The sequence below is a fragment of the Peromyscus californicus genome, unplaced genomic scaffold, assembly GCF_007827085.1.
Source record: "Peromyscus californicus insignis strain IS unplaced genomic scaffold, ASM782708v3 Scaffold_7__1_contigs__length_154581171, whole genome shotgun sequence".
NCBI lineage: Eukaryota > Metazoa > Chordata > Mammalia > Rodentia > Cricetidae > Peromyscus > Peromyscus californicus.
This window is the reverse complement of record NW_026294595.1, coordinates 132,949,920-132,976,631: the sequence shown is the minus strand read 5'-3', so window position 1 is coordinate 132,976,631 and position 26,712 is coordinate 132,949,920. Positions and strand designations below refer to the sequence as shown.

General features: G+C 41.8%; 1 protein-coding gene across 8 annotated transcripts in view; it reads right to left on the bottom strand.

Moving 5' to 3' along the window:
- The window catches only part of Ralgapb (Ral GTPase activating protein non-catalytic subunit beta), a 90,897-nt gene extending 71,889 nt beyond the window's left edge, over nt 1-19,008 (bottom strand). For 3 of the 8 annotated variants that reach the window (XM_052722381.1, XM_052722382.1, XM_052722383.1), the window contains exons 1-3: nt 18,766-19,007; nt 7,039-7,254; nt 2,044-2,246 (exon numbers count right to left, since the gene is read on the bottom strand). In XM_052722381.1, coding sequence (XP_052578341.1) covers nt 2,044-2,246; nt 7,039-7,224 — 389 coding nt within the window. In that variant the 5' untranslated portion in view covers nt 7,225-7,254; nt 18,766-19,007. Of the gene's footprint in view, nt 1-2,043; nt 2,247-7,038; nt 7,255-18,441; nt 18,659-18,765 lie in introns of those variants that run through there. The other 5 variants (XM_052722385.1, XM_052722384.1, XM_052722379.1 and 2 more) reach the window with 4 other exon arrangements.
- Nucleotides 19,009-26,712: the final 7,704 nt, after the last annotated feature.

Below are 26,712 nucleotides of genomic sequence, written 5' to 3'. Positions count from 1 at the left end.
AGTCTGGCTAAGCTATAGCGTTAGACTCAGTGTAACACTCCTTTGTTATTGTTGTTGTTTGTTTGTTTTTTGAGACAGGGTCTCTTTATGTAGCCCAGGCAATCCTGGAACTCACTATATAGACCAGGCTAGCCTCATGAGTCTTAGGATTAAATGCATGAGCCACCACACAGGGCTAGAATGTAAAATTCTTAAAAATTAGGAAAAAAATATTAAGATAAATAACTTGCATTTTGGCATTAAACACCTTTGCCTCAGAAGATGGAGAAGGAATTAATAACTAACTTTCAAGGGTAATCTTTTGGTTTACCATAAACGTCTGTAACTTCTAGTTTGCTCACTAGGTGTTGGGGCACACAGGTTTAATCCCCGCATTTGGGAGGCATAAGCATGTAAATCTCTATAAGTTCAAGGCCAGCCTCGCCTACATACTAAATTTCAGGCTAGTGATATACAGTGAGACTTTATCTTTAAAAAAAATCCAATTTCTTTATTTCTTCTTCTTTTTAGTTAGGTTGCTTTTTTAAAGGAGATTTTAAATTTTGTTTCAAACTTTTAATTTTTACACTTGTATATGTGTGTGTGGGAGGTGTGAACATACTCATGCCATGTCACACATGTGAAAGTCAGGGGCAACTGGCGGCAGTCAGTTCTCTCCTTCTTCCATGTAGACTCCAAGAACTGAACTCAGGTCATCAGGCTTGGTGACAAGCATCTTTACCCCGGATCTATCTCACTGGTCTTTTTGGGTTTCTTTGAGACAGGGTCACATGATATATTCAGGTTTGCCTTCAACTCCTTCTATAGAAAAGGCTATCTTCAACTCCTGATCTTGACTCCACCTCTAAAGTGATGGGATTATAGGCATGAGCTGTTTGCTTAATTCTATGCCTTTACACGCTACAGGATTATTTTAAGGTAAGAACAGTTCCTTTGGGTGTACATGGAGACAAGAATTATGATATACAAAAATATACACAAGTTGAGTGCTTTTTTTGTAATATTTAATTGGTGTGCATGTGTGTGCACATGTACCATGGGGCACACGTGGAGGTCAGAAGACACCCACAAGTGTACTCCTCTCCTTCCACCATATAAGTCCCATAGATCAAACTCTGATCAATGAATGGTTTAGTGGCCAGCACCTTTAACCACTGAGTCATCATGCAAGGGTCCCCTTCCCCCAAAAAAAAAGTTTAACAAGGGAAGGAAATATGTCACCATCACCATATTTTAATATCCAACATCTACAGAGTTCAGAAACAAGGCCAAAAAGTATTCAAAATAAAGATACATCTATTAAAAAATTGTGGCAAATCCAAGAGTGGTAGAACACACCTATAATCACAGAACTCAAAAGGCTAAGACAGGAGGATGCTGTGGGATGTTCTGTATGGCAAATGTGTTGCTGATTAGTCAATAAATAAAACACTGATTGGCCATTGGCTAGGCAGGGAGTGTAGGCGGGACAAGGAGGAGAATAAAGTTGGGAAGTGAAAGGCTGAGTCAGAGAGACACTGCCAGCCGCCATGATGAGAAACAGCATGTGAAGATGCCGGTAAACCACAAGCCACGTGGCAAGGTATAGATTAATGGAAATGGATTAATTTAAGCTGTAAGAACAGTTAGCAAGAAGTCTGCCACGGCCATACAGTTTGTAACCAATATAAGTTTCTGTGTTTACTTGGTTTGGTCTGACGGCTGTGGGACTGGCAGGTGAGAGAGATTTGTCCTGACTGTGGGCCAGGCAGGAAAACTCCATCTACAGGAGGATTATAAATTTGGGTCAACATAGGCTACATAGAAAGTTCAAGACCAGTCTGGGCTACACAATGAGATGCTATCTCGAAAGACAAACAAAAATCAACTGGCAAATATTACACAACCCTGTAAGCCTATCTCTTTTAGTCATATTAATAGAATCTATAAGTAAATGACTAATGTTCAAAGAACTAACAATAAAATCAGCGTCTATATTTAATAAAGTAACATTTATAAATACTTTATTATGATATTGATAATGACCAGATAGGTATAACTTACCTTGGTACAAAAAGATTTTGTAGGTGTTTTAATATACTTTGAACATATAGATTAGGCTCTTTAGTAACTGGTAATGGAATAGAATCTTTCGGCAATACCAAAGCCATAATCCAATCTGTATATACATCAACACAATATTTTACAGTCTCTCCATCCAATGGAAGGGTCAGTCCATAGCAAATTACTTCCATGGTCCATTTTACCTAAGCAAAAGAAAACATTCACAAAGATTATAGATCTTTATCTCTATTTCACTAGACTAATTTAAAATATAACATCTCCTAATACCCAGATGCTTTAAGTTGAAGATAAAGTCATCTCAACATACACATCAAATTTACTCTAGACACATACTTTCGATGTATTTATTAGACAGATTCATGTCGTATTTGCCACGCAAATTTCAGGAGAAATTAAATTCACTATTTTTAAATATTAAGCCAATGCATGCTTTTACCCTTTCGATATCATTACCATTCACTCTGTGAAATGATTCTTTCAATTTTCTACAGATACCAGGAATATAAAAATAGAAAATGTAGGATTTTTAATCTGCTTAACTTGCATATTTAAATATGTATCATTTAAGAAATCAAATATATCAATTCAATTACATTCCATCTTCAGATTATGCAATAGGAACAAATGACAGGAAGGAAGATGAATCGTTCAACTTATACAACTTGTCTTCTCTGTCAAAAAATCTAACACTAAAATGGACAGACGAGAACACACACAGGTGAAGAGGGACTGAATGGGTAAGGTCTTAACTAGGCATCTAGCCGCACTTTACCTGACCACCTGAAATACTTATTTGTGCTGCGAGAAATAAGATGCTAAGAGAAAGGAAAAATCTCCCAATTTAGAAAAGAAAATTAAACCATATTTTTATATATTAAAATATATAAAACTATATGTTTTAAGCCTAGAAAGTTGAAGTGAATTCTAGACAAAAATATGGGACAAATACTAAGCAGACAATCAGTAAACACTTAACAAAAGAGATGTATGATCACTGAGAACAAGGCTGCTCAAAAAGACCACATCAAGCCAAATAAACTTCATTTCCTTTACTAACAATCTTATTTTGAAGAGAGCGACAACTGTATAATCATTGCAGTTAAAACAGTACCTTCATAAATGTCACCACAATAACCCCGGCATAACAGGGTAAACTGGCCTGATTTTATACATCAGAAAAATAAAATTTAGCATGCTTAAGTAATTCAGCCCACCACTGGTTTATAAATAGTGAAGCTGAAGACGAACCTTGTCTTCCAATGATAAACACGAACCCAGTTTTCCAACCACAGTTTTGAAGTATCTCACCAATCCATTAACGGGTGTTTCTGGCATAGGGTTATCCAATGGGCTGCAGAACGGCCAGATTTATAAGTGGACAAAATACCACCCAAGACAGTAACAGGATAAAGGTTCTGAAATTATTTGGGGAAATGATGCCACTGGTTTACCAAAGGCCATACCAAATTCCAGTTGTCTGCTGTTTTGTGGTATAGGGATTAAAGCCAGGGCCCTAAGCACAGCAGGGAAGCACTCTACTCCCAAGCTATACCACCAGCCTACCTTGCCAAAATTTTTATTTAGGTGATTGGTGCTGCATGCCTGTAACCCCAGCACTCATGATACTAAAGCAGGGAGATCTCAAGCTCAAGGCAGCCTGAGCTACACACTGAGTCCAAGATAGCCTGAACTAAACAGAAAGATCCTATCTCAAAATAATAATAATAAATAATAATGGGCAACCATGTGTAAACATCATGACGACAAAAAGAATAGTCAGCTTGCGAGATAGAATTCAGGATTCAAAAATACTTTAAAGGCTTGCTAAATTTGAATCTGATGAGATAAATACATATATGGAGGTAGAGGATAGGTGGAACTGGAACAGGATCTTGCTAGATGGCCCTGGCTATCTGACACTCAGGATCCTCTTGCCTAAGCCTGCCAAAGGCTGAGACTTCAGGCACATGCCACTATACCGAGCTTATATTAAATGTCTTTGGCTCAAAAACAACTACAAAAGGCTAAAGGTAGGCAATTTACGATTAGCAGTGATAAATACTGAAGAAAACTGTAACCACAGTGAAACTGACAAATTAAGAGCAGAGAGTGTTGGATGTTAATCCACATACGAGAACAAAGTGTGCACGTGTTCATATATACATGGGTATATGCATGTGTGCCTATGCCTGCATGTAGAAGCCAAAGGTGTAGCACAAATCTTAAAAGGTCTTATTAATAAAAACAAACCCAGTGCCAGTTATTGGGGTGAATGCTGGAAGATCAGAGAAGAGAACAAGCCACAGCTAACCTCACCTCGCCAATTCCTCAGCTGATCCTGTTTCCTCAGACTGGAAGCCTCTGAGTCCTCATCCAGAATGAATCTCAGCTGAACTGCTGCTAAAAACCTAAAAGCTTAACCAGGCTCTAGTTCCTGGTCCTCACGCCTTATATACCTTTCTGCTTCCTGCCATCACTTCCTAGGATTAAAGGCGTGTGTCACCATGCCTGGCTGTTTCCAGTGTGGCTTTGAACTCACAGAGATCTGGATGGATCTTTGCCTTCGGAATGCTAGGATTAAAGGTGTGTGTGCCACCATTTTCTGGCCTCTATATCTAGTGGCTTTCTGTTCTCTGACCCCAGATAAGTTTATTAGCGTGCACAATATATTGGGGAACACAATATCACCATACAGAGGTCTGCATTAGGTGTTACTGCTCAGGTGCTGTCCACCTTGTTTGTTGAGACAAGGCGTGTCACTGACCTGGGGCTTGCCTTTAGCTTATGTTGGCTTACCAGTGAGCCCCAGGAACCCTCCTGTCTCTTCGTCCCCAGTGCTGGAATGAAAGTGATTAAAGTTCATGCCACTATGCTGTTTTGTTTGTTTGTTTGTTTGTTTGTTTGTATTTACATGGTTCCCCACCCCCACCCCCAGCCTGGCAGGGTCCCACTATGTAACCCTGGCTGGCCTAGAACTTTCTATGTAGACCAGACTGGCCTCAAACTCAAAGATCTGCAAGCCTCTGCCTCTGGCATGCTGGAATTAAAATTAAAAGTGTGTGTCGCCATGCCCAGCTTGTATGGGTTCTAAGAATTAAACTTAGATCTCTATGCTCCACAGCAAGCACTTTACCAACTAAGATCTCAAGTTCAAGGCAGTCTGAGCTACACAGTCATCTCCACAGCCCGAGAAAGGAATCTTAAAAGGAGCTACAGGTTCCTAATAATTAGATGAAAAAAAAAAAAAGACAAGTTATCTTTGGCAATAATGTCAAAGTAGTTTAAAGGGAAAGTACCCATGATGGCTCAGTGGGTAAAACCATCTGCTGCTTATCTATAGCCTGAGTTTGATTCTGAGAACCAAAAGTGGGAGAACTGACTTCCAAAAGCTGTCCTCTGATCTCCACATGGTCACCAAGGCACACATGCCCCCCTGCCCCCCATGCCTCCCCTCATAATAATAAATAAAATTTGAGAAACAGTACCTTCTCACCATCTCCTGAAGGTAGTAAAGACAATAACCGAGGGCTACACTAGATCACTTTCTATCTATCTACATGACATTTCATCTACGAAGGCAGCAAGGGATCATAACTAAAGTCAGAGCAGAGTGTCAGGGCTTATGAGGGTCCTCAGAGGAAGCTAGGGTACTCTAACGAGAAAACTACAAAGACTGAAGGATTTCAATCTTTGGCCATTGGAGGATAAACAACCTGCCTCTGGAGCTGAAGGCTTCAGTTTCAGCTAAGTCTGATATTCCATGAATGATCAAAAGTAAGAAGAGCTAGGTAGGCATGCTGCCTCATACCTGTAATCCCAACACTTGAGAGGCTGAGACTGGAGAATGACTATTAGGGGGGAGTGGGGGGCGAGACACGGTAATCAAGTCTGTGGAGCATTTTCTTAATTAGTGATTGATGGGGGAGGGCCACTTCTGGGGTGGTGCCACTTCTGGGCTGGTGATTCTGGGTTCTGTAAGGAAGCAGGCAGAGCTAGCCATAATGAGCAAGCCAGTAAGCAGCATTCTTCCATGGAATCTGCATCAGTTCCTGCCTCCAGGTTCCTGCCCTATTTGAGTTCCTGCCTTGGTTTTCCTCAATGGACTGTGGCGCTGGATATGCAAGACAAATAAACTCTTTCCTCCCCAGGCTGTTTTTGGTCATGGTGTTTCATCACAACAATAATATCCCTAACCAGACAGGGATTTCAAACAGAAACAGACATCTGAAGACTGAGCCTAGTGTTTAAGGGTCTGACACATGAATCTCTGTCTTGACTACTTAGCTCACATGGAGAACTGTGTAGCAATGAGAAATGTCAGCAGCAAAAAGGTACAACCTTTCTTTTTATCTCCCCTGGGCCCCAAGCCCCAGCAAACAACCCAAATGAGATAAAAGCTAGAACTCTCACTATATCAGGCAGCAATCTATTAAAAAGTCAGCATAGTAACAGTACATACTGGTCCTGCAGAAAACCCAAGTTTGATTCCCATCAACCATGTCCTATTTAGCTCACAACTGCCCCTAACTCCAGCTGCGGAGAGATCCAACAGCACTGGCTTCCACAGGCACCTGCATTCATGTGCACATACTCACACACGGACTTACGTACATATACAAAATTAAAAGTAATAAATAAAATAAAAAAATAAACCTTTGTTAAAACATAACATGTGCCAGATGGCGGTGGCACACGCCTTTAATCCCAGCACTTGGGAGGCAGAGCCAGACGGATCTCTGTGAGTTCGAGGCCAGCCTGGTCTATAGAGTGAGATCCAGGACAGACACCAAAACTACACAGAGAAACCCTATCTCGAAAAACTAAATAATAATAATAATAATAATAATTAATAATAATTAATAATAATAATAAACAATTTTTAACTATTACTTTTTAAAAGGTCAACACTAAATACAATTTTTAGTAAACAATTCATTTTCTTCATACAACAGAAGGAAATGAAGAAACACTTACTTCTTTGTCAGTTTTTAACAAACTCTCACTACCAGCCACTGAAGAGGAACCTAATGCCTGCCCAAGAGGACGGACCACTGCATTCGCCACCTCTCTCCCAACACTCTCTGGATAGCTGTGTAGTACACTGGTATGGCCTTGATCATTCTGAATCACCAAATGCAGTGACCGCCACTCAGAGTACATTGTGCCACTAAAGTACTATCCAAACAGCACCTGGAAAGACAAAATAGACATGCATGTCAAATTATGCTTATTGCTAATACAAAAAAAGTAAGATTTATACTAGGCAACATAATAAAATGGACTATAACACATTGATTCTAAAAAAACATTGTTTCAGAAAAATAAAAAAATGTATCTAGAGGGGCTGAAGAGATGGCTCAGAGGTTAGAAGGGCTTACTGCTCTTCTAGAGGACCTGAGTTCAATTCTCAGCACCTGTATCAGATGGCTCACTTCCTGTAACTCCAGTTCAAGGAAATCCAATGTCCTCTTCTGGCCTCCACAAGCACCTGCATTCCCATGTACATACCTCACACAGACACACACAAGCATGTATAATTAAATATAAATAAACTGTAAAACATATCTAAATGTTTTGAGCTATTGTGAGATCAGGTGACAAGATGGACCCTGAAAGGTAGTTGTATGAGCACCTAGACTATAGAGCCACTCTACTTCTGAGTGAATTCAAGGCCAGCCTAGGCAATTTAGTAAGACCCTGTCTCAAAAACAAATTTTTTTTTTTTTTAAAATAAAAGGAGAGACTGAGAATATACACCAGTGACAGAAGACTTGCCTGGAATGCTCAAGGCCCTAGATTCAAAACATTAGTACTGGAAAGAAAAGCAACACAAAAGCCCTCAGAAGCCCTGTAGCAAACTTGAGGAAGAGGCCACTATACAAAGAAATGGAAAGATAAGATCCAGAAGCCCCACAGGTGAAGACCACTCCCCTTCCACAGTCCTAAGACAGAAATCAAATGGGAGTGCACTAAGGGGCTAAGGGAGATTTATGTGTACACAGTCTCTCAGGTTTTCCTTCAATGTTCTTCACAAATACACATCTACTTCCACAAATTATGTAAGAAAGACTGTCTTTCAATGTCCAACACAAAAACAAAGCCAATGTGCAGTTGGGTGGGGCATCGTCTATTCAGAAGACACCCTTGGTGTCACCCATCCCTCTGCCTCTTACAATCTTCCCACCTCCTCTTCTGCACAGCTCCTAGATCCCTGAGGGGAGGGGTTTGATGAAGACATACCATTTTGAACTGAGTGTTCCAAAACTCACTCTCTACACATTGTGCAGTTGTGGGTCTCTATCTCCAACTGATAACAGCTTGTAAAGAAAAAATTAGTTTTCTCCAATGCAGTCTCACTGGGTATATAAACTACACTTAAGGGGAGGCCCAACGTCCAACACAAAAACAAAGCCAATGGCATCTGTGTGGACTGTTTTGGTCTCATATTGCTTTGTCTGGCATTTTTTATCTTACTGGTCTTTTGCTTGTATATTACAATTTTGGATATTGTGTTTTTATGGGTTTCATTTGTGTATCTGTATGTTTCTTACTTTTTCATTTTGTTTTGGGTCTTTTTATTCTGGTTGGTCTCCCCCATCCTTTTTTTTTTTTTTTTTTTTTTCCTTTTTTGGTTTTTTGAGACAGGGTCTACCTGTGTAGTTCTGACTGTCCTGGAACTCTGTAGTCCAGGCTGGCCTTGAACTCACAGAGCTCCACCTGCCTCTGCCTCCCCAGTATGAGGACTAAAGGCGTGCGCCACCACTGCCCGATTTATTTCTCTTTTTTCTTTGCCTGTTCATTTTCTTTTTTTTTTTCTTTTTCTTTTTTCTTTTTCTTTTTTTTTCTCTTGGTTTTTCAAGACAGGGTTTCTCTGTGTAATTTTGCGCCTTTCCTGGAACTCACTCTGTAGACCAGGCTGGTCTCGAACTCACAGAGATCCACCTGGCTCTGCCTCCCAAGTGCTAGGACTAATATTTTCTTTGTCATGCACTATGCCAAAGACATGATTTAATTTCAGTAGCTTTACAGGATATTTTAAAACTGCAAAGAAAATCTCCCCATCATTCATATTAAAATTTTTATTGGCTATTCTATGTATCTGTCCTTTTATATAAAATTTATGGACTTTTTCTAATTAAAAAAAGTATAATTAAAACTTGCTAGAAATCTAACTAAAATTGCCTACACACTATGTTGGGGATCAAACCCGGGGCTTTGCACATGTTAGGCAACTTGAAATTGCTCAGACCATTTTGTCTGCCAGTGTCCCACAATCCCTGCCTCCATACTACAGCTTCGAAAGACTACTGATCACTGCCTGAGCCCACCAATTCTACCATACTCTGTAGAACTGTTTTTTTGCTACTTCTACTGACTGATAATTTTGACCTACCTTATAAAGTTTCATCCTTCAAAGCTCAGCTCAGATACCATCCTTTTGCTAAAACTTTTACTCCTAAAACCAGCTCCTCCCCATTCTGAGTGCCTATTAGTCTGTTTACAGAACTTCACATTCAAATACTCAATACTTGTGTATAAGTTCTCCACCCAGGCAACTTCAGTCTTCAGTAGAAACTTCAACTCCTAACATACAGTGGGATATTTGAGAATGCCAAGGTTTGCTGTACCAGTGGGGAAAGAGGTGAGTGGGTATTCCATCTATTTTACTAAAGTATGCCCAAAGATTTTTATTTATTTATTTATATTTTATGTACGAGTGCTCTGCATGTATAACTGCATGGCAAAAGAGGACATCATATCCTATTATAGATGGTTGTGAGCCACCATGTGGTTGCTGGGAATTAAACTCAGGACCTCTGGAAGAGCAGCCAGTGCTTTTAACCATTGAGCCATCTCTCCATCCCCCCAAAATTTTATACTGTCATATACAAATAAGTGAAAATGTTTGTTTCAAGCTAAGTTATTAGTAAAACTACATCAGTCTCCAAATGTCAAAAAAATAGTTAAAATTTAAATTGATATTATAAATTATTATTAAAGGGAACAAAAGTTTTAAGAAGACAACTTTTTATTTAAAAAAAGTTATACTGGCTATCAAATCCAATATACACATAAGAATTATCCGTGACACTTTGGCTGGAAAATGCAGTTTCCTGGGCCTCAACTTTAGAAATTCTGATTCCATAGGTTTTAGGCTAGAGCATGGGGACATTTATTATTATTATTATTATAGATTTATTTATCATTATTTTATGCACATGGTTGTTTTGCCTATATGTCTGTCTGTTCACCTTGTGCATGCAATGCCCATAGAGGCCAGAAGGGGGTGTCAGGTTCTCTGGAACTAGAATTACAAATGGTTATCAGCAGCTCTGTGGTGGTAGGAACTGAACCCAGGTCCTCTACAAAAGAAACAAGTGCTCTTAACCTGAGCCATCTCTCCTGCCCCTAAAAAGTTACTTGTCCCCTATGTCTGAGTATCCTTACCTGTAAAAAGGAATACTCATGGAGAATAGCCTGCTTCACTGGTGTTCCAAGAATTAAAGAATCATATACATGTTATATTTGGGACTTGTCCTAGTTAATAGTAAAGAACCAGTAAATGATAGTTATTAAGTGGAGAAAACCATATATTATGATAACAACTAAGCAAACATGTATAACTCTAGATTAGAAATATGAAAGACAAATGAAGGTAGTACTATTAGTACAAATGGATGCAATAAATTTATACTAATATTCATTTCAGAGAATTGATAAAAATGTCAGCATCCTGATTACTTGTGACCATTCAGTCACTGGCGGAAATGACCAAGTTGACTCATTCAATAGTTATTTACCATCTATTACATACAATGAACCATGATAACACCATTTAAATGACTTAAGAGATGTGGTTCCTGTTTTCAATTAGGTTACAGTTTAACATACAATAACTATGATGCAAATTGTAACATTTAGGTGCTAAATGGAAAAAATTATAAGCAACTATAGAAATTCAGGGGAAAGATTACTTTTGATTCAAGAGAGTGAACGAAAACAGGGTAGATTTGAGGTAAAAATAAATTGGACATTGATTACAAGAAAACTCGGTGGATAGGAATGAGAGTAAAAAAGAGCAACCACAAAGGACAAGACATAAAAACAGGGAGCAGAGTATAATGAATAAGGAGCAGAGTATAATGGCAGACACCTGTAATTCCAACACTTCAAAGGCCAAGGCAAAGACTGCAAGTTCAAAACTACCATAGGCTACACAGTAAGGTTCTTTTGTTAAACACTAAAAAAGAAAAACAAAAAGTAAACAGGACCAGAGAGATGGCTCAGCAGTTAAAAACACTGCTCTTCCAGGGACCTGAGTTCAAACACCAACACCCACATCAGGTGGGTCACAACTGCCTGGAACTCAAGCTCCAGGGATCTGATAGGCTTTTCTGCCCTCCCTGGGTACCTGCACACCTATGGCACACTATATAACACAGACAGACAGACAGACAGACAGACAGACACAACACACACACACACACACACACACACACACACACACACACACACACACATTTTTTTCTAATGTTTTAAAACAAATTCACATCAGGAACAAGATGCTCAGAGTGGAAGGGGTTCTGATGCAGAAAGTAACAGGATTTTTTGTTTGTTTTTGTTTTCAAGATAGGATTTCTCTGTGTGTCCCTGGCTGTCCTGGAACTAACTCTGTAGTGAATATTGGCCTCAACTCAGAGATATGACTGCCCCTGCCTCCTGAGTACTGGGATTAAAGGTGTGTGCCACCACCACAGACCAGGATTTTTTTTTTTTAAGGGACAGATTAGTGGTGCATGCCTTTAATCTCAGCACTAGGGAGATAGAGGCTGACCCATCTTTGTAAATTCAGGCCAGCCTGGTCAACATGATGAGTTCCAGGCTAGAAGTGAGACCCTGCCTCAAAAAAAAATTTTTTTTAAGTAAGCAATGCCCAATTTTAAAGGACTTTAAGCTAGAATTGGAGATTTATAATTAAATAAAAACTGGAGGTAAGGCCTTCGAGATGACTCAGCAAGGCACTTCCTATGAAGACTGAGCAAGTTCAATCAAAGGATCCACACAGGGAAAGGAAAGAACAGACTCCTGCAAATTGTCTTCTAACCAAATTGCACAATGGCGTACACTCACTCAATTAAAAAATAAAAACAAAAAACTGGGGTCAGACTACGTCCACATGAACTAAAACTTTCCAACAAGAGAAAAGTGCAAGTACATCAAACTGCAGACATGGGATTCAGAAAATTAAACCAGAAGCCACCCTCCAAAGATATACCCTGGAGGCCCAGCTCATCAGCCCCTTCTGAAACATCACCAGTCATTCATGTACAGTGTTCTAGAAGAATTCTACACACCTATCTATCAGAACCAGTGGATGTATACAGGGCCTGAACAGCCATCTGGGAAGCAGTCAATGAATCCACTTGCTGAATACCAATACAGAGATATTCCAGGGGTTCAAGCCTGTCATGTTCCTTTATACAGGATTAGACATGAGTAGAGTGTGCAGCTGTGGGGAGTTGTGCTGGTAGACTGAAGGGCATCAAGTGGCCCAAAAGTCTATAACTTGCTCCCTTCTCCAACTCCCTCCTATCCAGTTAAGTTTACTTTACCTCAGGAATGATGCAACAGGAACTGAACTTCCATAAAGTAATTTGATGGAAGTGTCCAAGACAGGCAGGAGATCAGCAAACTTCAATGTCACTAATATACTGGGCAAGACAGTCGCCGTAGCTCATATGAGACAATGAACGTAACTGAAGACAGATGATGACCTCCTCCTATAGGCTATCTGCTATCAACCTCAGCTGCAAGCAGACCTGTCTCGACCTTCAGTGTTCTAGAAGCAAACACTATGGGAAGAAAATAAGGTGCACCCTGTGGATCCCTAGTTTCCTTCTCAACTCCATATGGATCCTTTTCCAAGCATCTTCTCTAAAGGCTGTCATCTTATGACTTTGTGCTGCTTACCAGCTCACAGTTTATAAACACCCCACAGTAACAATGTAAGTCCAGTCGAAATGACAATAACCAAAACAATCAATACAGTGGTGACCCACAAAGACCACAACTGAGTATTAGTCACCTCAACTGACTCAAGCAATAGTCATCACATGTATTCTACACAGCAAACACAGTGAGTTCCACAATAATAATCAAACTATTCCCAAGAAGCTTCAAATCAAACAATAAAGAACAATTGTTTGCAAACTTTCTGAAGTAAATCTAGACATCAGTTATGTCACTGAGCAAATACTATTAAACACCTGTATGCATCAGGTTGTCCTAGGATTTAGGTATGCAGATGTAAACAGAACACAATGGCTGTCCAAGACAAAGTTTTATAATGATGAAGACAGAAATCAATAAGACATCATCATACAATAGCATTTAATATGACCAATGATGTGATCAGCTGTAAGGCAGCAGATTAGAACTACCAGAGATCTTGACTTGATAATAATGTGCCTTTGTGTAACTGTAATTGACCAATTCCCAAAAGAACTTTCACATGATACTTCATTTTATTCCAACAACTACCCTAGATTCTTAAATTAGAAGACCCACTAGCCATTAAAAAGCAGACAAAGTAGGATTATGACTTGCTCAGGGTCATATTAAGTAACTGCAATGTTAGGACAAGAAAATCTACCTCTTGCCTCAAGGTCCAACGCTTCTAACTCTGTGACTCACCATATGACCTTGGACAAGTCACTTTACATTTATTTTTCGGTCTCCCTGTCTCACTGTGTGCCTATCTAAAGTGCCTATAAGTGCCTATCTAAAGTGACTAGGGAGAAGGATCAAATAAAGCAGCCTAAGTCAACACACTTCAGGACATACAAATAAAGGTACATGTTAAGCTATGCCTGTTTCTCTGGAGAAAAACAGGGGACAGGGAGGGTACCAGTGTGCTGAGTAAATAGTTACTGGACAGAAGCACCACATTTCTTAATTCTGTTGCAGTCTCAATGATTCCACAAGGCAAACATCCATCAAGCTGGCACTTAAAAAAAAAAAAAAGGAGCCGGGCGGTGGTGGCACACGCCTTTAATCCCAGCACTCAGGAGGCAGAGCCAGGCGGATCTCTGTGAGTTCAAGGCCAGCCTGGACTACCAAGTGAGTTCCAGGAAAGGCACAAAGCTACACTGAGAAACCCTGTCTCGAAAAATCAAAAAAAAAGGAATGGACTCACCTATGCACCAGAATGTAACTGCTAAGGATCCTATCAAGCAGTTGAATTACAAGAGAGAGACAGGTTCTGCCTGCATTTCTTCCCAAAGATGAAAACAGATGGGTTTTGCTAGTCTATGAAAGAAAATGTGAATACATTGCCTGCTAACAGCCAGCATCCTTAACAACTATCATCTGTCTCTAGCCTGATAGTCCCAGTGTCATATCTACTGGCACGGGTAACTATAAATTTAGAGCTCAGTTTCTTTATTGCATTTAAAGTGTTTAGTAAGCACATAGAACTAGTAAACAGTGTATTGGACTGATCAGACATGACAGATACTTCTACTTCACAAGGATGCTTAAGATACTATATTTTTATTTTTATTACAATTCTAACTATAGAACTTCTTAAGGAGAGAAGCTATGTCTTATACTCAGTACCTCCAGTTTATACAACAAAATGCATATCACATACTAAACATTCCCTACAGTTCTAATTGGTTAACTTAAAATACAGCAGATAACTGCCCACTTTTCCTATCCCCAATTTTTTCTCAACAAAAAGAGCATCTCACATGAGGGACAAACAGAGATAATATGGAAGACGACACTGAGTCTAGAGGGAGAAGGCCCATTTTTCAGTTCTGGGTGTGCCAGAAGCTCACCATGGAGCTGTAGGCACGATAATTCATCTATAAAAAGTTAAAATTAAACTATGCAGACATTAATTTTAAAACTTCATCTTGGGAGAGGGAAGTCAGACAGGCTCTCACTATATAACCCAGGCTGGCCTCAGAGTTGCCCCAATCCTCCTACTTTAGCTGAGATTACAGGTGTATGCAGAACGTCCAGCTTAAAACTATCTTATACCACAAGAAATCATTCATTCTGTCTAAAAGATCTTTGTCCATGTCAAGAACATACCAATAGGTACCTCAAATTAGACAGAGTTCTTGCCAAAGTCCTAGGTTATTGTGATTAGAACTACTTCTGATCACTGAGAATATGAACATTTTCACCCACACACTGGAAGTCAACTAAAGACTTAAACCTCAAGCTTAAAAAAATTGAGTTTCGGCCGGGCGGTGGTGGCGCACGCCTTTAATCCCAGCACTCGGGAGGCAGAGCCAGGCGGATCTCTGTGAGTTCGAGGCCAGCCTGGGCTACCAAGTGAGTTCCAGGAAAGGCGCAAAGCTACACAGAGAAACCCTGTCTCGAAAAACCAAAAAAAAAAAAAAAAATTGAGTTTCAGCCACGCAGTGGTGACACACATCTTTAATCCCAGCACTCAGGAGGCAGAGGCCAGCCTGGTCTACAGAGCAAGTTCCAGGACAGGCTCTAAAGCTACACAGAGAAACCCTGTCTCTGAGAAAACAAAAAACAAAAAACTGAGTTTCTTCCATGTGCCAGGACTAGAACTGGATACTCTGTCCATATCTGATCAGAGAAACAAGGGCAAGTTTCTTGAGCAGCTGAATTTAACACCTTTTGTCCCATCACCTTCTACAGTAGCCTCAGCCTAAAAACCAAGTAAACAGTACATAAGTGAGACGGGAAAACCTCCCCCTAACAGTATTATACTGTAAAAAATTATTTTATGAAACATGTATTTTTATTCAATCTTCACATTTAAACTGGGGAAAAAAAAATCTCATCTAGGCAGATCTACAGTCCCAACTACTCAGGAAGCTGAGCCAGGAGGATTTTAAATTCAAGGCCTGCTTGGGCTACAGACTAAGTTCAAGGTCAACCTAGGTAGCTTGGAATGACCTTGTTTCAAAGTTAAAAAAAAAAAAGGCAGGTATGGTGGCACATGCTTTTAATCCCTTGGGAGGCAAAGGCAGACAAATCTCAGGACAACCTGGTCTACACAGCCATTTCTAGGTCAGCCGGGCTACATATATATAAAATGGGAATGGAGACACAGTGGTAGAGCATTGTGTAGAAGGCCCGGGGTTCAACCCCTAGTATCAACATAAAAAGTGGGGGAGGGGGAATCTTCATTGTCGACAATGCTCTTCATAATGACCTTCCTAGAATATTTAACCTCCTTACTTTTATAAACTTTATATGGCTTCAAGAATAACCAAGAACAAAGGGCTGGAGACTTGACTCAGTGGTTAAGAGCTCTTATTGGCTGTTCTTAAAGGGGACCCAGATTCAATTCCCAGCAACCAAATGGAAGCTCACAACTCTGTAACTTTAGTTTCAGAGGATCTGACACCCTCTTCTGGCCTCTGCAAGCACCAGGCATCCAACTGGTGCACACACATGCATGCTGGCAAAAAACCCATACACATAAAAATAAATTTTAAAAAGGGGACCCAAAACAGATGCCATGTGAATTATTGCCTTGACTTCCTTTAAAGTTGGTAAACATGTGCAGCAATGGCAGTTCAGACATTATGTAATAAAACTACACCAAGTTTGTCAGTTGCTGATACTAAGGTTTTACGCTGTCTCCCACTGAATGGGATGAACTATAACTGAGAGTTATCCCATCTGCTTGTGTTTATACATACTCACAAGGCAATAGCTTTCAGATGACACTTCTTTCAGACAAGGAGGAAGGAACACATGCAAAACCCTAGTGGCAATAAAAAGTCTCCCACTGGAGAAACGATTGTCTGAGATGAAGTTAACATTAAAACCCAACCAATGTTTTTGTGTGTTGGGTAGGTGGGTGGAGTTTGTTTGTTTGTTTGTTTGTTTTGAGGCAGGTCTACACTTGCTCTGTAGACCAGGCTGGCCAGCCTCCTGAGTGCTGGGATTAAAGGTGTGTGTCACCTCACTCAGATAAACAAATGTTGTTGGAAGAGCCATACATAGTGCTGTGCAAAGGATAAGAATTTAACATTTTATTCATCTGCTGAATAAATGAATAAAGCCTAGAGTATCCCTAAAGAAAAAGAACAAAACTCCAATGCTAAGAACATCAAGTATCTCTTACAAAAATAGAAACAGATGTCTCTGCAGCAGGAGGTCTATCTGTCACATAAAGGGACTAAATTAGTATTGTATTCAAAACAGGTTTGTCGCCCGTACTCAAAGTACTCCAAGAAAACATGGTCCCTGCCTTAAAGCCCATCAAAATCTCAAAGAAGAGCTAGAACTACGACAGACAGACAGACACACACACACAAATCCATGGTAAGCTACACTATGATAGTACCAAAGGCTGATAGGAGAAATGAAGGTAGGCAGGGGCAAGGGGAAGGCCAGAAGGCATCTTGAAGGGAATGTTGAGAGCTAGGCAGCAGACAGAAATGATTATGTGTATGAGAGAAAGAAGTGTATGTGCTTGGGTAGAGTGCTGAGAAAGCATAAAGGATTGTCGTGGAGAAAAACCAGTATACACAAAAGCCCAGAGGCAAGAGAAACCATAACCTCGAGTACTGTATATTAAGGGAAATTGCAAACCAAAAGTTTTTGCAGAAGACTTACACATTTTTTTAAAAGCTCAGCTGACTAATTCATAATTACTTCTCACCCTCAAGGAGGCCCAACCTACCAAAGGGGTGGTAGTCAATGGACCTAAGGACAAGCTCTCTCGTGGCATACAGCTACCATCCTAGCACTCAGGAGGCTGAGGCAGAGAAACAGAGAGTTCCGGCAATAGAACGAAGGCACGCTGAGGGGGAGGGGAGTGACACTATGAATCTCTGCCAATGGAACCCGCACTTTTAACAAGCATCCTCCTGCACACCTAAACTGGAGAGACACTCACGGACCTCTGGGGGTGAAGATTACCTACATTCACAGTTGCCAAACCTTACGACACCCCAGAACCACTAGGGGATCTCTGGAAAGATACTGGCATTTGGCTCCCCCACCTGCCCTCTAGGCATGGTGGTTTAACTAGTTTGGGGTGCTGTGGTACTTGGAATCTTTTCAAAACTCCCCAAGTGATTTTTACCGTGCATCAAAGTTGGAGATCCTATGACCTAATTGTTAAGAACCTGGACTGGACTGTCAAGGCTACTTGAGTTCAAATTACCCAGCTCTGTGACCTTGGGCACCGAAGGCGCCCGATCGCTCTGGGCCTCGGTTGCCTGGTCGGTAGAATGGGGTAACAGTCCTGCCACGCAGGGTAGTGAACTTCCCCGTCTAGCCTGGGCCTGGCAGACAGCACGCGCTTGCTCAAGGTGGCTGTTGACTCTTCCCCAAGCGTCACCGTGCCCCCGGCAGCAGCATCCTCACCGGAGGGCAGCAACTCCACCAGCCCCACCGCATGCGGACCGCATTCTCCTCGGAGTTGCCGCCGCCACTCCTGACCCGCCCCTGTCCCCAGGCTGCCAGGGGCGCGCGCGGCCAGTCCGACCCTCCAGGGTCCGCACACACCCGGCAGACTGCGCTCCCGCGCCCGGTGCGTCCGCTTCAGAACCTAGAAACGAGCTGGCCACGGCCCGGCTCCGGGAGCACCACAGGGCGAGAGGGCCCCCGCCTCAGTGGCCGCCGAGGGAAAAAAAAAAAAACACACACACAGCGAGAGGGGAGGGTCCGGCCGCGCCGGCCGCCGCGTACCTGAGGCGACGGGCGGGGCCCGCATCGCTGGGCGGGCGCACCGCGGGCCGCACTCGGCCTGCCGCCTCACGCGACCCGCGCCATCGGGCCCGCGCTGCCACCGCCCAGGCCGGCCCTCCTCCGGCGGTCAGTCCGTCCACCCGTCGGTGACTCTCACGGGGCGCCCCGGGGGACGACGAAGACCGGTCTCTCGGCCGGCCGGCTGGGCTCCGTTCAAGCAACTTCCGACTGCCAGGGGCGGTGGCGTCAAATAATTCCCCCGCCGAAGGGACCACTGCGCCTGCGCGGCGCGTCTCACCCCGAGACTTCTGAGGGAACCGAACGGGCGGCGTCAAATAAATCTCGAAGCCAGGAGCCGGAAGCTGCGCGTGCGCAGCCGTCCCAGAGGTCCGCGCGAAGCGCGGCTCTCCACCCCCTCCCATTCGGACTCCGGTGGAGAAGGAGGAGTGAAGTGACGGGGCAGTTACCTCATCCGCGGTGCCGGCTTAGGAGGCAACCTGGCTTCTGCTTGTTCACCGTGCGGAAGAGTTAGGGTCTTCTCTGTGAAAAGTCGGCTGCCATTCAGGCTCAAGGAATGTCTCGCGTGCCGGCATTGTAGCTCTTCCTTTGCTCAGCCCCTTATTACATGGGCGCAACATTATTATGAGCAATGCCCTCGCCAGGCCTGGTGTGCGTTAAAAGGATGAATCAGACTTAAGATTCAGAACCTGTCATCACCGAGTTGAATCCGATCTAGGAGATAAGATATTAATAGCGAGAGATACAAGTTTGAGCACCTGCAACGTCCGGTTTCGCGAACAGTACCACTTTCAATAATTTGGTTTCAAATTCCACAAAGAAAGTAACAGCATTAGAGAGGTACTTCCCGTGTCAGGCTGACAGGAAAGAGGGGTGGTGAAGTCTTCTTGGAGGGCCTGGCCTTGTTACTGGCCTTGGAATTCAGAGGTGGAAGGATCAGTATGTCAGGTTGTGCAAAGACATATTTGTGTGGAAAGAGCAGAGAAGATGGTGACTCTCACCCTCAGAAGAGACTGTGGACCACAGTAGGAGTGAGGAAACTGGTGCCCTTGTGGAAGAGATAAAACAAGAATTTCTTCAAGACCACAGCCCTACCTACGCCCATGAAAGTAGCTAAAAGAAGGAAGAGGAGAATGGTGGGTAAGAATGTGCCAGGACAGTGTGTAGATGAAACAATATAGTTCAATTAAAAATAGTTTTGACAAGTGCTTTAAGAAACTCAGTCATTGCTCCAAGCATCTCTCCTTCCCTTTTCTACACTACAGAGGCCAAAAAGCAACCCCCCCTGGCCCCTTGACAGAGCGTGGCAATGAAACGAAGTCCTAGTCTATAAAACATAAACCAAAGTTCCAAGAGAGAACCTGGATGTAAAGGAGATCCTGGAGAAAACTGTGTCCTTCAACTTTCCCCTACTTCATGATTGGAACCATGATATCACACAGTACCAGGAGATGCGGCCGTCATTTTGAGACCTTGAAAAAGACTGTACGAAGAAGTATAAAGCAAGGCAAGGAAGCCTGCTTCTTTGAGATATACCTAAGTAGATGCACAGCCCCTGTACTACTTTCCTGCTTTAAGGAGAGAGTGATGGATGTAATTTATACCATTTTTGACCACATTCCTAATACTGTGATTATTGACTGTCTATAGTATATCAGACAGTTATGAATGATAGATTTGAAGAGCAGCAAGCAATAGGAATTGGAAAAGTGACAGGCACAGAGTACTTGGAACCTCTTTAAAGTACATGGGATGTAACTTAGTTGGTAGAGTGCTTGCTTGGTGTGCGTGAAGTCCTGGGTTTGATTCTCAGCACTGCACAAACCATACATGGTGGCATATTTGTCTTTGAACTTGTTACACAGAGTGTTTTAGGCTAGCTTGGGCTACATGAAATCAAGTCTCAGAAAAAAAAAAAGAATACTTGGAAAAGTGAAAGTATGTCTGCCCCCTCCACCTTCTTTAATTCATGACCAACATTGTTCCTTTAAGGGGAGCTGTGAGGAAGGGGTATTTCTATTACTTTAAATAGGAAAAAGAAGTTGTGTTCAATTCTGACTTGAGGCACCTAGACTTTTTTTTATCATTTTTATTTCCCCCCAAAGAATTGTAAAAGAGAATAGAAATAAAACAAATAGAAGTTTTAAAACTCATAACTATCCAGATATAAATCACCTAGTTGTTTTTTCTGGTCAAGTTCAGTTTGTAACTGCACTTGTCACAATAGATACAAATTTGAATTGGGATTCTTTCCTACTCTCTAACATTTAATTTATATCATGTTTGAATATTCTTCTTGATTGACACCTAGTAATTGTACATGGTACACATATTTATGAGGTCCAGTGTGACATTTCAATGTGTACATGCATTCATGTAAACAATGGATAATGAACAGATAGAATGCCTTAACTTAGTATCTTGCAGTGGTAAAATATTGGCAAGCAGCTTAGAGGAGAAAGCATTTCTTTTACTTCATAATTCCAAGTTACAGTCCACCGCCTGTGGGGAAGTTGAGGCAGCAGGAACTTGAAGCAGCTAGTCACATCAACAGTCGAAAGCAGAGAGAGAATGAATGCATGCATGTTTACGTTTAGCTCCAGTTCATTCTTACACAGTCCAGGACCCACTCCCGAGAGAATGGTGCTGTCTACAGTGCGCTGGGTCCTCCCATATCAATTCATTTCATCAATTCAGTCCCCCACAGGCCAATCTGATCTAGACAATCTGTCACTGAGACTCTCCTCAGGTGATTCTAGCAAGCTGACAATCAAAACTGACCATCACACAAGGTTTAGCAGATCTGTTATCAGATACACAGCATTTTGTGTGTGTGTTGGGAATGCTCAGTTTCTCTCCCCTAGGTATTCTGAAGTATTTCATTAACTCTTGTCAACTATAGTTATTCCACTATGCAAAGTAAATCATAAAAAGTCACTCCTACCCAACTGCATCTCAGTGCCATTAGTTGCCATCTCTCCGTTTGCCCCTCCCATGCCCCCTTCTACTTTGAAATTAACTTTCTAGCTGCCATGTGTATATAAGGATGTGTGGTCTTTGTCTATCTGTGCCTGTCTTATTTTTCTTCCCGTATGACACCCAATTCTACCCACATTACTGTAAAGGGTGGAATGTCATACTCTTTATGGCTCTTTACTATTCCATTGCCTTTTGTACTGGCTGGTTTTGTATGTCAGCTTGACACAAGCTAGAGTCATCAGAGAAGTAGCCTCCGTTGAGGAAATGCCCCCATTGAGATCCAGCTGTAAGGCATTTTCTCAATTAGTGATCAAAGTGAGAGGGCCCAGTCCGTGGTGGGGGGGTGGCATCCTGAGTGGTCCTGGGTTCTATAAGAAAGCGGGCTGAACAAGCCCAGGGGAAGCCGGGCAGTTTGCAGCACTCCTCCATGGCCTCTGCCTCAGTTCCTGCCTCTAGGTTCCAGCCTGCTTGAGTTCCTGTTCTGACTTCCTCCAATGATGAACTATGATCTGGAAGTGTAAACCAAATAAATCCGTTCCTCCCCAAGTTGCTTTTTGGCCATGGTGTTTTGCTGTAGCAATAGAAACCCTAAGACAGGTGTGCATGCCACACTGTCTTCACTTATTCGTACATCAATAGATACCGAGGCTGGTTCCATATCTTGGCTGCTGTGAACAATGCTACCATTACATGCAAGTGCAAGTGTCCCTTTGACATTCCGATTTCAATTCCTTTAAACGTGTTCTCTCCCAGCAGTGGGGTTGTTAGATCAGATATTTTTTCTGCTTTTTTTTAAAGGAATTTTCCATAACATCTGTAGTAATTTATATTGCCTCATATGTTGTATGAGAGTTGCCTTTCTCTCTGTCTCACCAGGACTTACTTTACTCTTTTTAATTTTTAAAATCTTTTATTTTGTGTGTTTTGCATGCATGTATGTCTGTGCACCACTTTTGTAACTGGTACCCATGGAGGCCAGAATAGGGTAGCTCACAACTGTCAGAGGGCATTAGAGACAGTTGGGAGACACCATGTGGATGCTGGGAATCGAACCCTGGTCTTCTGGAAGAGCTTTTAACTAATGAGCCATCTCTCCAGCCCTACCTTTAGTCTGTTTTATGATAGTCATTCTAAATTGGGTAAGATGACATCTTCCCATAGTTCCCATGTAGTTCTTCTTTTTTGTTGTTTTTTTTGAGACAGGGTTTTTCTGTGTTGTTTTGGTTCCTGTCCTGGATCTTGCTCTGTAGACCAGGCTGGCCTTGAACTCACAGAGATCCGCCTGGCTCTGCTTCCCGAATGCTGGGATTAAAAGTATGTGTCACCACTTCCCAGCCCCATGTAGTTCTTGATAGTTCCCCAATTAATCTTTTTTTTTCATAGACTTGTTTGTTGGCCATTGGCATGTTTTATGAAAAAAAAAAGTCTAGTGACATTTGCCCATTTTAAAAGCAAATTAATTGCTTTTTTTACTATTGAATTTCATTTCTTACGTAGTCTACGGATTAATCCTCTTTCTTGGATGAATAGCTTGCAAATCCCCCCCACCCCCACCCCTTCCTCAAGTGGTCACATCTCTCTGTTTCATTTGCTCCACAGGAGATTTGTAATTTGATGCAATTCAATTTACAAATCTTTGTTTTGTTGTCTATTTCTGAAAAACAAAAAAACTTCCTGAACCAAATCACAAAGCATTTCAACCACATTTTCTTTTAGTAGTCTGATAATATTTAAGCCTATGACTCATTTTAAGGTTTGGGTTTCTTTTTTTTTTTTTTTTTTTGTTGGTTGGTTGGTTGGTTGGTTGGTTTGGGGGTGTTTTTTGTTGTAGCTGCTTTTTAGATTTTTTTCTTTTATGTGTATGAGTGGTTTCAGCTGCATGTATGTATTGCACCATGTATGTGCCTGGTGACTGCAGAGAAAAGAAGAGAATGTCGGATTCCATGGAAGTGGAGTTACAAATGGTGTGAGCCGCCATGTTGGTGCTGGGTACCAAAACTGGGTCCTCTACAAGAGTAATAAGTGCTCTTATCTGCTGAGCCATCTCTCCCGCCCCTTAAGCTATTTTTTAATATAGTGAGAGATGGAGATTTAGTTTATTTCTTCTACATATTAATATCCAAATTTCTTGCAGTTTTAAAAATGTTGTTAGGGGCTGGGGATTTAGCTCAGTGGTAGAGCACTTGCCTAGCAAGTGCAAGGCCCTGGGTTCGGTCCTCAGCTCCAGAAAAAAAATTTAAAAATGTTGTTATACTCCCAGGCTGGCCTCCAGCTCACGATAATTCCAAAACAACCTCCCAGCTTATAGGCATGTGTCACCACACCTATGGATTGGTAGTTAAAACCACGTGTTGCTCTTCCAGAGGACCTAGGCTCATTTCTCAGCACCCATTTATCAGCTCACAAACTTCTGTAACTCCAGTTCTAGAGAATGCAACCCTCCCTTCTCATACATGCATGCAAGCTAAACACTCATATACATAAAATAAATTTTTTTAAATCAGTTGGCTACAATTATGTGCATTTATTTCTGGATTCTCTATTCTGTCCCATTGGTCTATGTGTCTGTTTTTATGCCAGTACCTGTTCTGGTTACTATTACTTTGTAAAATATGTATATATATATGTATGTGTACACACACACACACACACACACATATTTGTTTGTTTGTTGTTTTTTTGTTTTGTTTTGTTTTTCAAGTCGGGGTTTCTCTGTGTAACAGCTCTGGCTGTCCTGGAACTCACTTTGTAGACCATGCTGGCCTTGAACTCACAGAGATCTACCTGCCTCTGTCTCCCAAGTGCTGGGGTTACAGGCGTGCGTGCCTGGCACATTTAAAGCATGGTATTATAATGGAATGCCGCTTGCTTTTCTTTCTTTTTTTTTCTCACCTAAATATTTGACCAAAAATTATATCAATGTAACAATGCAAATAGACACCATAAATTCAATGATCTTAAAATATGACTTTTAAGGATAAAGACTTACTGTGTGGCTGAGGAGATAAAGTTTAGTATCAGGGATTGATGTAAGAGAAATTCAAATGAATTGTTCTATAATGGTGATTTTTTTATACTTACTTTTTTTTTTTAATTTGTGAGAGCTTCACTTAAACCAACATAAAACACATACACATGCACACATATTCCTTGAGGGAAAGTTAAAGATTAAATATCTGAACACTTTGAAACATGAGGACAGCAAACATATAATAAACTAACATGGGAGACTGAAGACAGAGGAAAACAGTTTTCTTTGTGCACAGTGTGATTCTCATTGGTTCCACAGCAGTCACTGCCTAGAAATGCAGAATAAACGGGAGATGTGTTTGTATGGAACCACAATGTCAAAATGTCACTTTGCACAGGGTTTGAAAGGTATTGCCCTGGAAAGAAGGAAGGACCAACAGTATGAGCTCTCAGGACAGACTGTTTTCCAAAGATGGCCATCAATTGTATGACCCATCCTACAGGTTTCATTACAGTGTAACTGATGCTTCTCCCACTGAGAGGCAAATCAGAGTTTCAATTCTCTTTGGATCTAGCTGAATTCCTTCCAACCCATAGGGCAGAAGTGATGCTATCAAAAAGAGGCAGGTGACTTTCCGGAGCCAGTTACAGCATCCAGGAAGGGTGCCTGAAGTTTTTTCCATGTTGTGCATTGGTCTTGTTAGCCAGGGTTTTATACCTTAAAAATTTCTCAGTCCCATGATTGGACTGGCCAGGGCCATGAGTGCCAGCTTGCAGAATAATAGGGCCCCAGACCAAGTCCACCCCCTGTGGGTCCCAGCTGCCATGTTTGCCTCTTCAGAGTACTGTGTACAGAGTGAACTTGTGGATGTGTTGACTCACATTCAACTCAGGATGAGTTTAAGGCTCTCTGCTACAAATTTTTGGGAAGGATGATCCCAGTCTTGGCTTTTACCTTTGTGTTCAAAATTCATCACCACAGCTAGGTGGTGGTGGTGCACGCCTTTAATCCCAGCACTAGGGAGGCAGAGGCAGGTGGATCTCTGTGAGTTAGAGGCCAGCCTGGTCTACAGAGTGAGTTCCAGGACAGTCAGGACTGTTACACAGAGAAACCTGTCTCAGAAAAAAAAAATCATCACCACACCTGACTTGTTGCAGCCCAAATGGTGTGCCCCAGGCATCCTTTGCCTATATAACCCTTTGGCAGACCCCAACTCTTATGCCAGTCTGTCCTCCCAGAACAGCAAGCCTGTTCTCTGTCTCAGTCTGCTCTGGCTGCTGTGACAAACAAAACAGACTGAGTAGCTTATTTCTCAAAGTTCTGGAAGCTCAGAGTCCAAGCTCAAGGTGCTATCCAACTAAGTTCCTGGTTTACTTTCTTGCTGTGTCTGAACTTGGTAGAGGGAGGAAACTCTGGTGTCTCTCTCTCCTTAGGAAGACACTAAACCCATCATTAGAGCCACACCCTCAGGGACCTATTGAAACTTAATTACCTTCTGGGATGGTTAGTGTTGTCAGCTTTATAGGAGCTAGAATCACCTGGGAGATAGGCCTCCTAGGTCAATTGATGTGGGAAGATCCATCTTAATTGTGGGCAGGACCATTCCCTGGGTGAGGATCCTAGACTGTAGAAATGGAGAAAGCAAGCTGAGCAGCATGCTTCTGTCCCTTTCTGCTTTTTGACTACAGATACAACATGACCAGCTTTCTAGCTCCTGCCCCTGTGACTTCCATCATGATGGACTGTAACCTGGAATGTGGGTCAGAATATCCCCTTATCCATTAAGATACTTTGTCAAATTATTTTATCACAGCTACTGGAAAAGAAACAGACACCTTCCAAGGCTCTGCTTTCTATTCAAGCCACAGTGGGACACAAGATGTCAGCATACACATTAGAGGCCATACATGTCCAGCCCATAATGCCTATCTTAGTTACTGTTCTATGGTTGTGAAGAGACACCATGACCAAGGCAACTC